Source organism: Schistocerca americana, chromosome 3 (genome assembly GCF_021461395.2).
Source record: "Schistocerca americana isolate TAMUIC-IGC-003095 chromosome 3, iqSchAmer2.1, whole genome shotgun sequence".
NCBI lineage: Eukaryota > Metazoa > Arthropoda > Insecta > Orthoptera > Acrididae > Schistocerca > Schistocerca americana.
The window spans coordinates 427,825,671-427,843,143 of record NC_060121.1 but is presented as its reverse complement, the minus strand read 5'-3'; the positions used below and the strand labels follow the sequence as shown (position 1 = coordinate 427,843,143).

The window sequence follows — 17,473 nt, the reverse complement described above, 5'->3', positions numbered from 1 at the left end:
CGGTGGCGGACAGGCAAAGCTGTGGCACTGAGGGCACGGAAGTACAGGTATGCCAACCGCTCGTAGGCTGCGTAAAGGCCGCATGCGTGTTAACATGGGCAAGGGTGGTACACTGGTTCTTGGTAGCGGGCCGTGCCGCTACGAGCGCTGTAGGCATGAGTGGGCGTGGCCTAACAGCAGATGGCTGTAGCTCATTGCCACGAGCTTGGGAAGTTAACTGTCCATTCGGAACGCAAGGAATATGAGCACTCTGGCACACTGTCATTACAAGGTGGGGTGCTGACACAGTTTACGGAGTTCACAACATTGTTGTTAACGTGCGCGGGCACGGGAACACCAGATTGGCACAGACTGACATTGTCTGTAGCCTACAAGTTGTCTGCTTGTAGTGTCGCGAGGCATTGTTGTGGAGGCCAACTCGTGGTGTATGTTGCGGAGATGCAGCAGCATTTCCATCCGCAAATTCGAAGACTTGGCGCACTCCACTAGCCACTTGTTTGTCCAAGATTGCAGCTCCAAGGATAGGTTTAAACACTTCTTAGCACAGCACACATGTTTGGTGTTAACCGAACTGTCACATGGCGGAGCGAAAGGAATATGTTTGTTTAGTGGGGGGTAAAACACAGTATTTTGCACAAAATCTAGTGACAACTGATAGTGCTTGAGGAAATCAATTCCAAGAATAGGTTCTTCAATTGTTGACACTAAAAATGTCCACTCCAGCTTGCACTCGGGCGAAAGTTTCACTGTATGCAGAGGAGAACCCGAATACTGTAGGGTAGGCAAGTTCACTGCAAGAAGTACTGTTTTGTGTGGTTGCACTTTATTGGTTGCTAGGCGAACCGGCAGCAAAGAGACGTCTGCGCCAGTGTCTACCAGAAAATGTACACCTGATTGTAAATCGCGAACATAGACTAGACCACACTTACTGTTGTTGTCCGAAATGGAATGCAATGTTGGATGGTGCCCATTGTTTACATCGCAGGCGGTGGCACTGCAGCCTACCTGTGGTTGGAGTTTGGGTAAGAACACGGTGACTGGCATTTGCGAGCTTGCTCCCCGAATCTTGCGTGGAAGAAACAGTAAGGTTGGGCGGGCCTGTGCTCCTGTCGGCAGTTGCTAAGTGACAGAGTATGTGACCCAGAGTCTTCCACAGAGGCCGATACACTGTCGTTGTGGAGAGCTGAAGGTGCAGGCAGGGCGGCTAGTTTAACAAACTTGTTATTAGGAGCACCAGACAAGGGTGTGGTGTCAGAAAGCTTCTTAGTGCAGTCACGTCCAGAATGCAGTGCACGGATCTCACGTTGCCTGGTGGAGTATGCTCTTTTGGCGGCACGTAAACGTTCATTTACTGGCCTATCTTCATATGCAGAGATTGCAGTCTTGACAGGCAAAGGCAGCTTTTCTGTCCAGATTTCTGCGAGCGTGTCATCAGGCATAACTTGGTCATCGATGAGAAGACAGATGCACTGCCACAGCTGGGACGGAGACCTGGCGGCGGCTGAGAAGCGATGGATGCTTGAACAGTGTGAGGATCATAGTCAAAATGTGCATTCTCATTGACGTGGTAGCTTGGAGAGAAGCCACAAGTACTTAAGTACTCTGATGAATATCCGTTATGCACACTGTATTCACTCGACCGTGAGTGGTGGGCCTGATTGTAGCTGTCTGGGTAGTTACTGTCCAACACAGAACTGTTGACTTGATTAGAAGCAACACAAGGATCCCACACATGTCCACTAGGATGCACACTCGGTGTGATATTTGCTGTTTGGCGAGCATTGAGCACCCGTTGACCAGCTGGCGCGGAAGGATACACACGTGGCGGGAACTGATTCGAGTATGAATTTACTACTGGATTTTCCAAAGTAGCAAAACTTCACTCGACGCCATGAATTGTATTGAACTGTGCATTCAACATAGGAGTAGGAATGTTCCAAAATAACACTCTGTGGAGAACACATGGAAAGGTCTAGGCTAACAAAGCCAGAGTCCGCGACTGTTGGCGGTTGGAAGAAACTGGCAGCACTCGATGAATTCCACTGCATGTTCAGGCTGAAAGATTCCAAAGAGCCTTGCGGCATGTCCACTATGATGGCAGGAGTGCTGGAGAGATGTTGCTGAAATCCGGGCAGTGGTGAGTGCTGAAAGGCCATTGTCTGAAGCTGAACAACGGCCCTTGCGATCGCGAAGAAACCCAACATGGTAGGCGTGTAAATAACCTTTGGGCGGTAACTCGGATGCATATTATACAAAAAACGGGGTCACCAGTGAGGGAATAGGATATAGTTGTAGGTAAACAACTAGAATTCTCTCAGATACAGATTTATTAGCGCTTCGCTTCTACACAGATACAAGTCCAGAGGCTAACTGCCATTAGCGGCCAACATCCTCCCCAAAGCCCCCTCCTCAAAGATAGCACACTTATACACTGAACAAATATCGATATTTGTGGCACTCTGTGCTACAGTTCATTTTGATTATTACTAGTCCCTGAACATGCTTGAATTTTCTACACAGTATCTGTATCTCTGAATATTAATGCTCATTTCTTTGTTAAAACTTGGCTGCTTAGGCAGATCATACAATAATAGTATATTCATTGTGGTGACATTCATTTTTTAAAGTTCTGCCAATAGCGCTCTGTATATTCAAAGTGCTGTTTGCTTTTGTTCTTATAAATATCACTGGGGCCACCTATCATCAGAATGTGCTTATCCTTCTTCAGATGCTTGTTTGGTTGCTTAGGTTTCCAACTACAGAAGTTAACGTAGTTCCAGATTTAACTTTCGTGATAACAGTGTCAGGAAAGGGTGCAAAAAGTCTTCTCCTGTGACAGAGCCCATAAACTAAAAGTTTCTCTGTGCTTCCAGTTGCTAGAATCTTCTTTGTTAGATGAGTTGTCTGCATTTTTGACTATACTGTCTAATTTTCTTTTTCATAAACTGAATACAGAACTACAGACTTGCTATGTAACACAAATGTGGGAATAAAACTTACTGTATAGATGGTTTCAGTATTTTCTTTGGTATGCACTAAATTTGCTGTGGTAAATGGCCATGTTGTAGCTTTGGTAGCATTCATGGACAATTGCATTGTATTTGTTTTGCAGCTGTTGATATTCTGCCTGAATTTTTTGGTACCATGCATGTTCCAGAAGTGAGTGTACTGTGACCAGAATGGGCTGTGGTTATTTTGTTTTTCAAGGGTTCACAACACTAAGAGGAGAATCCCCTAACCACAGTGAGCATTGAAGGAACATACAGTACATAAACTCACATTGTAGTGTCCAAATGCATGTAAGATGTCAGTAAGAAATCCCACCAAGTGTGAGCTACATTCTGTGATTCACTCCTTACTTGCAGAAGGAATAACACCTACCAAAATTTTTTCATGAATCAAAATGGTTTATAGAGAAGGTGTTCTGAACAGAAGAAGGGTGTTTAAATGGTGCAGGAAGTTCAGCAGAGGTGAAACAAATGTTTGTGATAAACAGAGGAGCGGGAGACCTTCCATTTTCACTAATGAGTTGCTGCAAAAAATTGATTTTTTCAAGATCAGCAATTGGCAATGGATAAAATTTCTGCAATGCTTCCACAATTCTCCAAAACTGTCTTACATGAAGCACTCACATAAATGCTTGGGTAGTGGAAAGTGTGCACCACATGGGTCCCAAAACAGTTGACAGAGTAGCACAAGAAAATTTAGATCAGCAATGCCCCCAAGTTTCTTGAGTTACTTGAGTTGGAAGTTGAGGATTTTCTGAGCTCTATTGTGATTGGAGATGAAATCTAGGTGGATAATTAGATGCCTGAGAGAAAAAGACAGTCATTACAGTGGTGTCACACCAGTTCCCCATCTGTTAAAAAATTCAAAACCACAATTTATGGCAAGAAAATTATGACCTCCTTATTTTGGGACCAAAAAAGCATCATTTTGGTCTAATTCCTGCTTCAGTGAGAAACCATCAATGCAAAACGATATTGAGAGACCTCACAAAAACTGAAAAGGAGCATTAAAAACAACAGTACGGGAATGCAGATGAGAGGAGCGTGTCTGTTGCAAAACAGTGCCCATCCTAATGCAGCCTTAACAACCAAGGTGCTCTTGGAGTCATTTGGTTTGGATGTTTTGAACCACTAGCTGTATTCTCTTGACTGGATGCCATCAGGTTATTGTCTTTTCACCTCCCTGAAGGCAAACATCAAATGAATTAAATTCTCAACTTACGGGCATGTGCAGAAAGAGGTTCTGAAATGGGGTAGGAACCTGGTGAGAGAATTCTTCGAGGGTGGCATAAAGAAGCTTGTGCCATGGCTCAACACATACACTGAATTAGATGGTGATTATGTAAAAAATTTGTCACCAAGTGTACCAACATCATCCTGCAATTTTTTCAGATACGCTTTTTTAAAAAAAATATGAGCGTTGTACCAAAAGTAAGGTTTCCTCAAACTTTTACAAATAGCAAACATTGTTCATTGTTATTAATTTAGACATAAATGAAAAGCTTGCACTTTTGTCTATTTTTCAACAAGGTCTCCATTTTTTTCTGACACACTTTTGAAGACTATGCTTCAGCTTTTGTATTCATAAGTCAAAGAAGTCTCCTACCAACCTGTCGAGGAAGTGTGTGATCTCTTATCGGACTTCATTGTCACTCTTGAAGTGTTTGCCACCTAAGTGTTTCTTTAGCTTGGGAAAGAGGTGATATTACAATGAAATAAACACCCTTAGCTGCTTACAGGCATTGACATACGTCAACGGGGACAGATGAAAATGTGTGCCCCGAACGGGACTCGAACTTGGGATCTCCTGCTTACATGGCAGATGCTCTATCCATCTGAGCCACCAAGGACACAGAGGATAGCGCGACTGCAGGGTTTTATCTCTGGCATGCCTCCCATGAAACCCACATTCTCAACTTATTGTCCCGCACTACCTTCGTAGTGCCCCCGCCCATTATACTCATTACTCGCAGCGCGTTGCCGATTCCCGTAAGAGTTCAGGCATTGTTTGTGCATGCGCACAGAAGAAGAAGATGGTCAAGTGGCTGGTGAGCCTTAACTATATATTTACTAAGATGGTATCTGTTCTTTCGGACATGTCCGAATCACCCTAATTTCTTCAAAAGCTCTTGTGTTTGATGAGCAACATGGAGATGAGCAGCGTCATGAAGAAGCACTACTCCCTCCATCAGTCACCCTTTCCAGTGATTCTGGATTGCTCGCCAGAGTTTGGTCAGTGTTTCACAATATCTGTCTGAGTTTATTGTCATCCCAGGTTGCATGAAATTTGTGAGTAGTACCCCATTCCAATCCCAAAACAGTCACCATAACCTTTCCTGCCAACTGTATTTGTTTGATTTTCTCTGGTGGCAGTGAACTGGAGTGACACCACTGACGAGATTGTTTTCTTTTAGGGGCGTAGTGAAACACATTTCATCTCCCAAGATGACAGTGTCCAACAACTTATCCTTGTTGCCTCCCCTCTTACATTCTTGAGGAAACTTGCGAGCACAATCAAGGCATTGCTCCTTGTGTCTGTCAGTCAGCATCCAGGGGACCCAGTGAGCACACACCTTGCAATAATCCAACATTTCTGTTAAATTTCTTTCAGTTGTGCCATTAGAAGCTTCAGGAATGCGTTCAATAAGTTCACAGTTAGTGACCCTCCTATCTTTGAGCAGCTCAGTGTTGGTCTTCTGGCCAATCACATCTGAAACTGGAGGTCTTCCACTCCATTCTCCATCTTGAGCTTCTGTGTGAGCCTCATCAAAAGCCCTGCACCATTTGAGGATGTGCTGAATGGTCATGCACTCTTCATAATAAACCCCAGGCAGTTGTCGTTGAATCTCCATGGTGGTAACTTCCTTGTGTGGAGAAACTGGATCACTGATCGAACCTCGCACTTGGCGGGAGCGGTGATCAACACTTCCATTTTTGATGGCCACCAAGCCAACATTGAGTGACATAGCAAATCGCAAACAGGCGGGCTCGAGAGTGGGGGAACCACTGCGCATGGCACTGTTGTCAGATTTAGCCTAGTACCTTCCCTCGAGGTTGTAGCTCATTGGGAACCTTACTTTTGGTACAACCCTCCTATAAAAATCTAGTATATTTAGTTTTGGAACATGCCTTGCGTTTGGAAATGATTATGATACATCATCTTATAATACAAATATTTTCTCATCTTTGGATTATTTTATTTTATTTTCTGCTGTTTGTGCAGTGTACTGATGAGATGACCAGTGATCTTAATTGTTTATGTACTTTAGGTTTATTTTCACACACTTCCCGTGTTACCAATACTTACATTTCATGCACAAGATGCCCCTCATTACTATTTTATGGGCAGTTTTTGCATATGTTCCAATCACTTGTTAATTAAAATCTTTGCATGTGCACACAAATCACTTCTATGTAGTGACTTCTTGAATTGCTTTATTTATTTCCTAAAAAAAAAAAAAACAAAAAAACAGCTAGTGTTCCATGGCCTGTTCTTTATTTATTTTCAAATGAAGTTTCCAAATTCATTTTACCAGTCTGATTGTTTCCTATGTTGTTTATAGTTCTTACCTTAATGTTGTGATTTTTTTTAAGGAAATGAAATATATAAATTTTGTTGTTCTGATGATTTTGCTTAAAATTTTACGATTGTGCCAATATTTTCAAAGATATTTGAGGCACTGCTACATACACAAATAAGCAGCTAATCTGAGAAAAACAAGTTCCTATGTAACAGTCAGTTTGGTTTTTGCAAGAGCAGAGAAACAACAGCAGCCATTTTGGAAATTGTGTATCAAACTTGAACAGCTCACAAAGACAAAAACATGGTGTCACTGCTATTATGTGATGCAATCAAAGCATTAGATTGCATTCCTGTTGACATAGTACCAAGGAAGGTGAAGTTTTATTGTGTGTGTGTGGTAGAACATTAAATGTAATGTATTCTTATTTATGCAACAGCAAACAATTTGTATCAGAAATATAAATTCCTCTTTGATGGAAACCAGCAGAGATGTTCCCCAAGGATCTATTCTGGGACCCTTCTTCATTAGAGCAATCAATGATTTACCTAATAATATAGCTCACTCTGTCATATGTTATGCCGATGATATGACACTACTTACCATATGTTGAAGGATTTCAGATATGAATAGGATAGCAAAAGAAACTGTTGATATGGTCTTTGACAAATTTGAATCTAATACTCCTGTGTAATCCTAATAAAACCCAATAACTCATAATGGGAATGTCAAATAAAGTATAAAATAAGTCACTAAAACTTTTAGGTGTTTACATTGACTCCATATTCCACTGGAACATATCAATCATCTGCCTGAAAATATATCTTAGGGTGTCATACCTAATTTTCAAACTTAGGGATTTAGTGAGCTTATATTACCTTAGGGGGACATACTCAGGACTTTTCCTGTCTTGTACTCGTATGTCATAGGATCTGATTGTATGTGGATGAACCCCTCACATCAAGAATATTTTAAAAATAAAATAGAGGTCCTGTGCATGTCGCAAAGTGGTACAGCTGCCTATCAGATAACCCATTTTATCATATTAAAGAATTCTTTGAAGTGCCTCTGGAGAATATTAGCATTTAACAGTGTTTCCTATAGTTTATTATATTATTGTGTGCTGTGTTTACATTTTGTGTAGTTATGCTTCTGCAGTTCATACAATTAAGTCCTGTATGCTCTACCTGATTACTGTTGCACAGGGTTTGTACTATACTGTATTATACTATAACTTACGGGCACTAGCTCTTAGAAATTTTTCTGTGGTGTACTTTATTATTGCTGTGTTCAATATGTGTGGTATAATTAACTGACAATAACGTATTTTATTTTTAAGTACCCATATGTGTTACTACATTCTGTATTATGTTACAGTGATGAAACTGATTTCATGGAAAATGATCAATGGTGTACAAAAATGTTTGATTCTTGAATTCAGTTTTTAATGAGATTTAATCTATTATTATCTGTATCACTTGATAATAAGTAGTTTTTTAAATTTTTTATGGTGTTTTGATTACATTTATAAACATTTAAGACATGTTGGCAATCTTTGCATCAGTTTGAAATCTAATTAAGACAGGACTGAATGTTTGTGCAGCTCTTCGAGACAGTACAGTGTAATGTAACTCAATCATCTGCAAAAGTCTGATATTATTATTATTATTATTATTATTATTATTATTACCTGATAAGTCATTAACATGATGGACCATGGTGGTATATTTATCCTGGGTTACATTTCATTTGATTAAATAGAAATTCTTGAAATGTGGTAAGGAGGGATAACTGCACTTCATCAGATTTCACTTCTACCATAAACACTGAATACTTTACTCTGCAGCAGAGTGGGTGCTGTTCTGATCCTTCTTAATTAAAACTATTTTCTGGACTGGTACATGAACCAGGAACTTTGACTTCTATTGGTAATACTCCTACCGACTGAGCAATGCAGGCATGACACTTAAAGTACACTCTAATCTTCCAAGACAGTTCATAAATAGGCCTACTACTTTTTCAAAATGTTTGTGATCAGCAGAGTCAGTTAATCTGTTAAATATGAAATTGAATTTCTGCAATGATAATGTGGTAGTACCTTGATAAATTATGTTCTGCAGGTATCTCCCTGAATCTCCTCGGTGGTATATTAGCAAGGGCCATCCAGAAGAGGCTCTCAAGGTTCTTCAACATATTGCTAAAGTAAATGGCAAGCCAGTACCACAAAATATGTTCAGCAAGCTGAATATATTGTCTCAACAAAGAAGTCCAAACATGAGTGTCAAAACTATCTTCACCAACAAAAACCTATTCAAGAATACTGTTCTTTTAATGTGTGGCAAGTATGTACCTTAAGCTTATCTAGGTACTGCAATCCTCAGTTACCATATGTATGTAAAAGACACTATTGCACAAAACATTTCTTACTGCACTTAAGCAAATTCATTTAAAATAGATGATATTGGCATTATACAGGATTGTATGACGAAAGTAGGAGTTTACATTTCAGTGATGGTTATGTACAGTTATAACATACTAAGTAAATGAAACACCCACAGAAAATCTCATATTTTATCTCCTCTATTCCCATCCACTCTCAATTCCTTACATTGTCATTACTGAACTGACATTTCTATGATACGTCAGGATGTGTCCTATCAACTGATCCCTTATTTTACTGAAAGTGTGTCATAAATTTCTTTTCCATGGTTTGATTCAGTTCATTATTTTTACTCATCTAATCTCCAGCATTCTTCTATAGCACCACATTTCAAAAGCTTCTATTCTCTTCCTGTCTGCTTGTCTCAAATATATATTATACATATTTCACTTCTATATGAAGCTACACTCCATGCAAATCCCATCAGAAGATACTCTCTAACATTTAAATTGCTATTATATTTTAGTAAATTTCTCTCCTTTAGAAATGCTTCCTGCGATATTGTCAGTATGCAATTTACATCATCTCTACTTTGGTCATCATCAGTATTGGTTCTGTTGTTCTCCAAATAACAAACCTGATTTATGGATTTTACTGTCTAATTTCCTAATTAAATTCCCTTAGCATCACCTGAATTCATTTGGCTGCATTCTATAAGCCTTGTTTTACTTTTGCTCTTTTTCATATTACATTCTCTTTTAAAGGCACTAATCACTCCATTCAACAATTCTTCCGTGTCCTTTGCTATCTGATGGAATCACATATTTTTCGGCAAACCTTAGACTTTTTATTTCTTCTACATATCTCTACAGCTGTACTACGCAAGAAATCTTAAGGTCTGTGGTGGTGGGTACTACACTACTGGCCATTAAAATTGCTGCACCACAATGATGACGTGCTACAAACGCGAAATTTAACTGACAGGAAGAAGATGCTCTGATATACAAATGATTAGCTTTTCAGAGCATTCACGTGAGGTTGGCGCCAATGGCGACACCTACAACATGCTGACATGAGGAAAGTTTCCAACCAATTTCTTATACACAAACAGCAATTAACCAGCACTGCCTGGTGATTCGTTGTTGTGATGCCTCGTATAAGGAGGAGAAATGCTTACCATCACGTTTCCGACTTTGATAAAGGTTGGATTGTAGCCTATCACAATTGCGGTTTATCGTATTGCGTCATTGCTACTCGCGTTGGTCAAGATCCAATGGCTGTTAGCAGAATATGGAATCGGTGGGTTCAGGAAGGTAATACGGAACGCCGTGCTGGGTCCCAACAGCCTCGTATCACTAGCAGTCGAGATGACAGGCATCTTATCCACATGACTGTAACAGATCGTGCAGCCATGTCTCGATCCCTGAGTCAACAGATGGGGACATTTGCAAGACAACAACCATCTGCATGAACAGTTCGACGTCATTTATAGCATGGACTATCAGCTCAGAGACCATGGCTGCAGCTACCCTTGACGCTGCATCACAGACAGGAGTACCTGTGATGATGTACTCAACGATGAACCTGGGTACATGAATGGCCAAACATCATTTTTTCGGATGAATCCAGGTTCTGTTTACAGCATCATGATGGTTGCATCCGTGTTTGGCAACATCGCGATGAACGCACATTGGAAGCATATATTTGTCATCACCATACTGGCGTATCACCCGGCATGATGGTATGGGGTGCCATTGGTTACACGTCTCGGTCACCTCTTTTTCGCATTGATGGCACTCTGAACAGTGGACGTTACATTTCAGATCTGTCATGACCCGTGGCTCTACCCTTCATTTGATCCCTGCAAAACCCTACATTTCAGCAGGATAATGCACGACCGCATGTTGCAGGTCCTGAAGGGGCTTTCTGGATACAGAGGATGTTCGACTGCTGTCCTGGCCAGCACATTCTCCAGATCTCTCACCAATTGAAAATGTCTGGTCAACGGTGGCCGAGCAACTGGCTCCTTACAATATGCCACTCACTACTCTTGATGAACTGTGGTATCGTGTTCAAGCTGCATGGGTAGTTGTACCTGTACACACCATCCAAGCTCTGTTTGACTGAATGCCCAGGCAAATCAAGGCCATTGCTATGGCCAGAGGTGGTTGTTCTGGGTACTGATTTCTCAGGATCTATGCACCCAAATTGTGTGAAAATGTAATCACATGTCCGTTCTAGTATAATATATTTGTCCAATGAATACCCGTTTATCATCTGCATTTCTTCTTGGTGTAGCAATTTTAATGGCCAGCAGTATAATTGTGTCACTACCACTTCCCCCTTGTTCTGTTTGCCATGAATGGTTCATGGGGAGAAAGATAAGAGAGAAGCCTACATGTAAGCCCAAGTTTCTCTAATTTCACCTTCATAGTATTTTCATGAGCTTCACGTAGGAGTAATCAATATATTGTTCAACTCTTCTAGGAATTTATCATTTCTCAACTTTAATAGTATACCACACCATGATACAGAATGTCTCTTGCAGTGTCCGCCTCTGGAGTTGTCTGAACATCTCTGTGATGCTTATGCTTTTACTAAATGTACCTATAAAGGAACACTGCTTTTTTGGGAACTTCTCCATTTCCCCTTTACATCCAATTTGGTGTGGATCACTGGCTGATTAGAAATATTAAAGCATTGGTTGAATGAGGCTTTTTGGTTGCTATCCACTTTGTGGGTAGACTATATTTGTCAACGAATCTTCCTATGAATCTCGTTGTGACTTGCTTTTACCTTCATATAGTTTTATATGTTTGTTCCACTCTGAATTGTGCCATGTGCATACTCATTGAGATTGCGTGCATGTGACCGCTTCCAGTGATTGTTCTACAATCAAATATAATCATGCAGTAATGGGCCCTTCTGCCAGTTAAAACTCAATGCATTAAATTTACTTTGTGTTAAGGGCCAACTGGCACTCTGGCCCAACATGAGAGATATACTGAAGCACCAAAGAAACTGGTATAGGCATGAGCATTCAAACACAGAGATATGTAAACAGGCATAATACGGTGCTGAGGTCAGCAACACCTATATGACAACAAGCATCTGGCACAGTTGTTAGATATTGCTGCTACAATGGCAGGTTATCGAGATTTAAGTGAGTTTGAACATTGTGTTATAATCAGCACATGAGCATCTCTGAGGTAACAATGAAGTGGGGATTTTCCCATAGGACTGTTTCATGAATGTACCATGACTATCAGGAATCCGGTGAAACATCAAATCTCTCCCAGTTGCTGCTGGGAAAAGATGCTGCAAGAATGGGAGCAATGACAACTGAAAAGAATCACTCACCGTGACAGAGATAACCCTTCTGCAAATTGCTGCAGATTTCAGTGCTGGGCCATCAATAAGTGTCATTGTATGAACCATTCAACAAAACATCATCAATATGTGCTTCTGGAGCTGAAGGCACGCTTATGTACCCTTGATGACTGCACAACACAAAGCTTACGCTTCACCAATGCCCATCAACACCATCGGTCTCTTGATGATTGGAAACATGTTGCTTAGTTGGACGAGTCTCATTTCAAATTGTATCAAAGGAATGGACTTGTACGGATGTGGAGACAATAACATGAATCCATGGGACCTGCATGTCAGCAGGGGACTGTTCAAGCTAGTGGAGGCTCTGTAATGGTGTGGGGCAGTTGGAGTGCTATGTGACCCCTGATGCCTCTAGCCATGACTCTGACAGGTGACATGTATATAAGCATCCTGTCTGACCACCTTCATCCATTCATGTCTATTATGCTTTCTGGTGGACTTGGGAAATTCCAGCTCAACAATGCGACACCCCACCTGTCCAGAATTGCTACAGAGTTGCTCCAGCAACACACTTCTGAGTTTAAACAATTCTGCTGGCCACCAAACTCCTGAGACATGATCATTACTGAGCATATTTGGTATGCCTTGGAACGTGCTGTTCAGAAGGGATCTCCACTCCCTCATGCTCTTATGGATAGCCCTACAGGGTTCATGGTGTCAATCCCCTCTAGCACTACTTCAGACGTTATTAGAGTCCATGCCAAATCATGTTGTGGCACTTTTGTGTGCTCTTGGGGGCTCTACACTATATTAGGCAGGTGTACCAGTTTCTTAGGCTCTTCAGAGTATATGCAAATGGTTTTATGCCTCTGTTATGAGCCGCATTCTTTTTCCATTGTTGGGAATACTTTCCTCCTCCAGCAACCCATGGTGCACTATTGCTAGAAGAGGAACAAGTTTTGCATACACTATGTACACTTTTACTGGTATCCTATAAAGTCCAGTAGCCACTCCTCTGTTGAGTGATTTCAGTTTCTTCTCTGTTACATGGTCACTTACTTCAGTATCTGATATTTTGTACATGCTTGATGTTACTCAAGTATGTGGGTGATCTAGAATAACATTAAATATAGAGATAAAAACTTCAACAGCCAATATTACTAATTGTACCTTTATTTCTGGTGTCTGTTTTGAGCAATCTCAGTTGCCACCATCAGATCTATAAAGCATATAGATGGAAATTATAATCATAATGAGGTCAGATATGATGGGATGTGGTACATATTTACATAACATGTATCTCTGACACACCCCTTATGCAAATACACCTCAATGAATCTTCATCATCTGTACAATATATTGTGTCACATCATTCTAAGTCAATCCAGGAACATGAAGAATGTTATACATTAGCTTTTCAAGTATAAAACAAGGTTTACATAAATTGTTGTGCATGATGCGCCAGCGATCCAAGCTCATGTTCATACAACAGATGAATGAGTACTGAGATTGAGAACTACACAGGTTTTATGAACTACCAACATCTTATGATATGTACTTTCCTCATTGTGTCTGTAATTTTATCACTTAACCTTGAATGACATCCTCTAAGCTTATTTGATACTGTTAAATTTTCTACATTGTTCTTGCCATGTAATGCATGTGATTATGTGTGTAGTAAGTTAGTACAATTGATGTAAAACACTTTCTTTTATAATATTATAACGTCCGCCCCAGTAGCTGAGTGGTCAGCGTGACGGATTGCCGTCCTCTGGGCCCGGGTTCGATTCCCGGCTGGGTCGGAGATTTTCTCCGCTCAGGGACTGGGTGTTGTGTTGTGTTCATCATCATTTCATCCCCATCCGGCGTGCAGGTCGCCCAATGTGGCGCCGACTGTAATAAGACCTGCGATATGGCGGCCGGACCTGCCCCGCGAGGGGCCTCCCGGCCAATGACGCCAAACGCTCATTTCCATTCCAATATTATAACAGTTTTAATCACAAAATTTAAAAAAAAAAATGGTTTTTAAAAATCAGTTTGTGTATTCCTGGGATGTAATGTCTCCCTCATGCTTAATATGTTAAGACATACTTCTGGCTGTTCACAGTTCCAGTGCCATCTGGTGGTAGTTGGTAACATCTGTTGCCATTCATATATTGTGTGGACATGAGCTTGTGTAACTCGTGCAGCATGTATGACATTTTACATAAACCTAGTGTTATATTTGACATGCTGACATATTGCATTCTTTGTGTTCCTGTAACTCTTTGTTCTTTATTTGTCCATGGATCATTTCTTATAATGATATTGGACACATCATGTTTACATAAAGCTTACATTAGCAAAAATACAGTCACAAAAAATGTCATTAAAAGTACATTATAAAAGGCACCAATGATAATAATTGATTTTTCTCTAAGTCCTTGGTCTCTACTTAGCACTGCCAAGAAAAACTGATAAAAAGTAGAGGACAGTAGCATCGGTGTTTTGACACAAAATATAATTTCGTACATCTTACATACCTAAAGTGATTCTGTACATCTTGGTACATTTGTTGCAGTTTCCCTTTGCAGTGTGTACTGAGCTGACACACCACTTAATTTTTTATTTTAAGACGTTCTTTAACACTGTAAGGGCAAATACTGATCAGAAGTCTTTTTAATGTTCTTTTAAAAAGAAACATCTGTATACATTGTGGTAGACTGTTGTACAGTATGTGTATAGCATTTACAGGTTTGTCTGGTAATTTTAGCCTACTTCCTTCTGTATGATAGTCATTTTTTCTTTTTTTATTATGTTTGTGATATTCTCCATTTAGCAATGCAGTGCAGTTAGTTTTTATGCAGATAGCTGTTCCAAACCAGGATGTCATGTGAGAGGTGCAAATGGGCTAGTCCATAGTACAATGTTTATAGTGTGTGTCTATTGACTGACTTTGACATTTTTCTCATCAGAAATATGCTTGAACCCTATTTTGCTGCAAATGTTATTTATGTGATTCTCCTACGTCATTTATCTATCTGCTGTTACACCTAGAAATTTATAGCTGTTTGTCTCCAAGCCTACCAGTAATGTTGTCCAAGGTGTGTTTTATGTTTGCATGTATCTGCATATATATGTTGTTTTGTTTCCATGTATAAAGAGATTTCTTTCCCCGAGATAATTGTTTCCACATTTCATATTTAGCAAGGCCTTCTTTTGCAGGTCATCTGTTGTAAAACTGGTAACAACAAATGAAATGTCATCTGCATACACGGCGACACTATTAGATACTGTTTTGGTCATATCATTGACATTCAGAATGAAAAGTAGTGAATCAAGGATGGATCCATGAGGAACCCCATACGTCACAGTTTCCAAATTTGAAAAGACACTTGTAATCATGTTTTTCACTTTTTGCTTTTTTTTCTGCACATTGCTTTCTATTTTCCAAAAATGATTTAATAATGTCCACTGCTTTCCCCATTGTACCATATAAGTGAAGCTTTTCTAATAGGATGCCATGGTGTACACAATCAAATGCTTTAGATAGGTCCAGGAACATACCACAGACTTCCTTCTGTTCATAAAGTGCTTTAGTTAAAAGTGTTATGAATTCAGCTATTGCTGTTTAGGTGGATTTGCCCTTTCTGAACCTATGTTGTTCATCATTGAGAATATTGCATGTTTGTGTAAAATGTAATATTCTGTCTTTTATTATGGTTTCTATTATTTTAGAGAGTACAGATGTAATTGTTATAGGTCTGTAATTTCCTGGGTCTTTTTTTGCAGCCTCCTAACCTAACCTCACCTAACCTCAGGCACACTGGAAATATTCCTTTTTGTATAGATAAGTTTATCAGACAGTTTAATGTCTTTACTAATGTCACTGTAAACAGCATTTAATTAGTTTAGTGGATATACCATCTAGTCCCCCAGTGATTTTTTGTTTTTGTTTTTAGACTACATATTATTTTTAAAATTTATGATTTAGTGGTTGGGATCAGGAATAAGCATTTTGTCTCATATCGACTGTTGATTGTGTTAATTTTGGAAGTATAATTTTATTAATTTGTCCACAACTTCAATATAATGGTTGTTTAAAGTATTTATGACATTTTGTGCATCCCTGAGTTCCCTCCCATTTACCTCAAGTGTTACATTATCAGTGGTTTCCACACCTACAACTTTCGTCCCTTTGTTTATGAGAGACAATATGGTGTTAGTCATATTTGTTGAGGTTGATATCTTGGTTTTATAATATGTCAATTTAGTATTTCATCCCGTGTATGATTTCTTCTTTTCCCTACGTGCATCCTTATTTTCTTGGGTTTGCCTTAGCTGACAATATTCATGCATACTTTTCCCCTCTTACTTTTTACCTCTAATGTGACCCAATTTTTATTATTCATCTTATTTATTTCCCTATGTACTAATGGACATGCAACATCTGTGTAATGGCCTAATGCGTTGCAGAATGATTCCCATCCTTTATCTAGGTTTTCTGTTAAGTACGCTTGACTAAAGTCTTAGGTTTCCAATAGCCTTTGTAGCCTATTATGTTTGTTTGCTTAGTTTGTTTAAACTCTTCAAATATTTTTCTTGCCTTCCTATGTTGCCTGCTAATTCAACTAATATCTGATAGAGGTCTGCAATGGTTCTGTATATGACTCATACTATCTGCCTGCTCTGTGCTATATTAGAGATCCACATGATCTATTAATGTTTCTGTATTTACAGCATCTTGTGGACTGTCTACTGCTAAATTAAGTCCATAAGTTTTAATCAGGTATTGAAAACTCCTTGTATAGCAGTTGTCTTTTAGTGTGTTAATCTTTAGATCACCAGCTACAATTATATAAGGGAATTCCCTGCTGGCCTTATCTAACTTGACTTCTAACTCTTTTGGAAATCCATTTATCTGACTGTTTGGTGACCTGTAGAGCCCTATTATCACACATTTCCCCCCTTATTATGTACTCTGTATGGCTGCAGTTTCAAACAGCATTTCTGTACAGTTTTGTACTGACCATGGAATGATACCCTTTATTTTACTGTGTACAGACTGCCACCCCTCCACTCTTATGTTCATATCTGCAGAAATTAGCAACTTTTTTTATTCCTGTATGTTCATTTCCGTTTAGCCCATGTTCTGATATAATAAACACATGGGTCCCATAGTGCTCAGAGCCATTTTGAATAAACACATGTGGTAACTCTGCAGCTACTAGTACATCTTTGTGTTCTAATTT

At 39.7% G+C, this 17,473-nt stretch overlaps 1 protein-coding gene across 1 annotated transcript in view; it reads left to right on the top strand.

Moving 5' to 3' along the window:
• LOC124607103 (solute carrier family 22 member 7-like) overlaps positions 1 to 17,473 on the top strand; it is a 180,174-nt gene that overhangs the window by 140,415 nt on the left and 22,286 nt on the right. Inside the window, exon 6 of the mRNA XM_047139300.1 lies at positions 8,650 to 8,871. Within this exon, the coding sequence (XP_046995256.1) occupies positions 8,650 to 8,871 (222 nt within the window). The remainder of the gene's footprint in view (positions 1 to 8,649; positions 8,872 to 17,473) is intronic.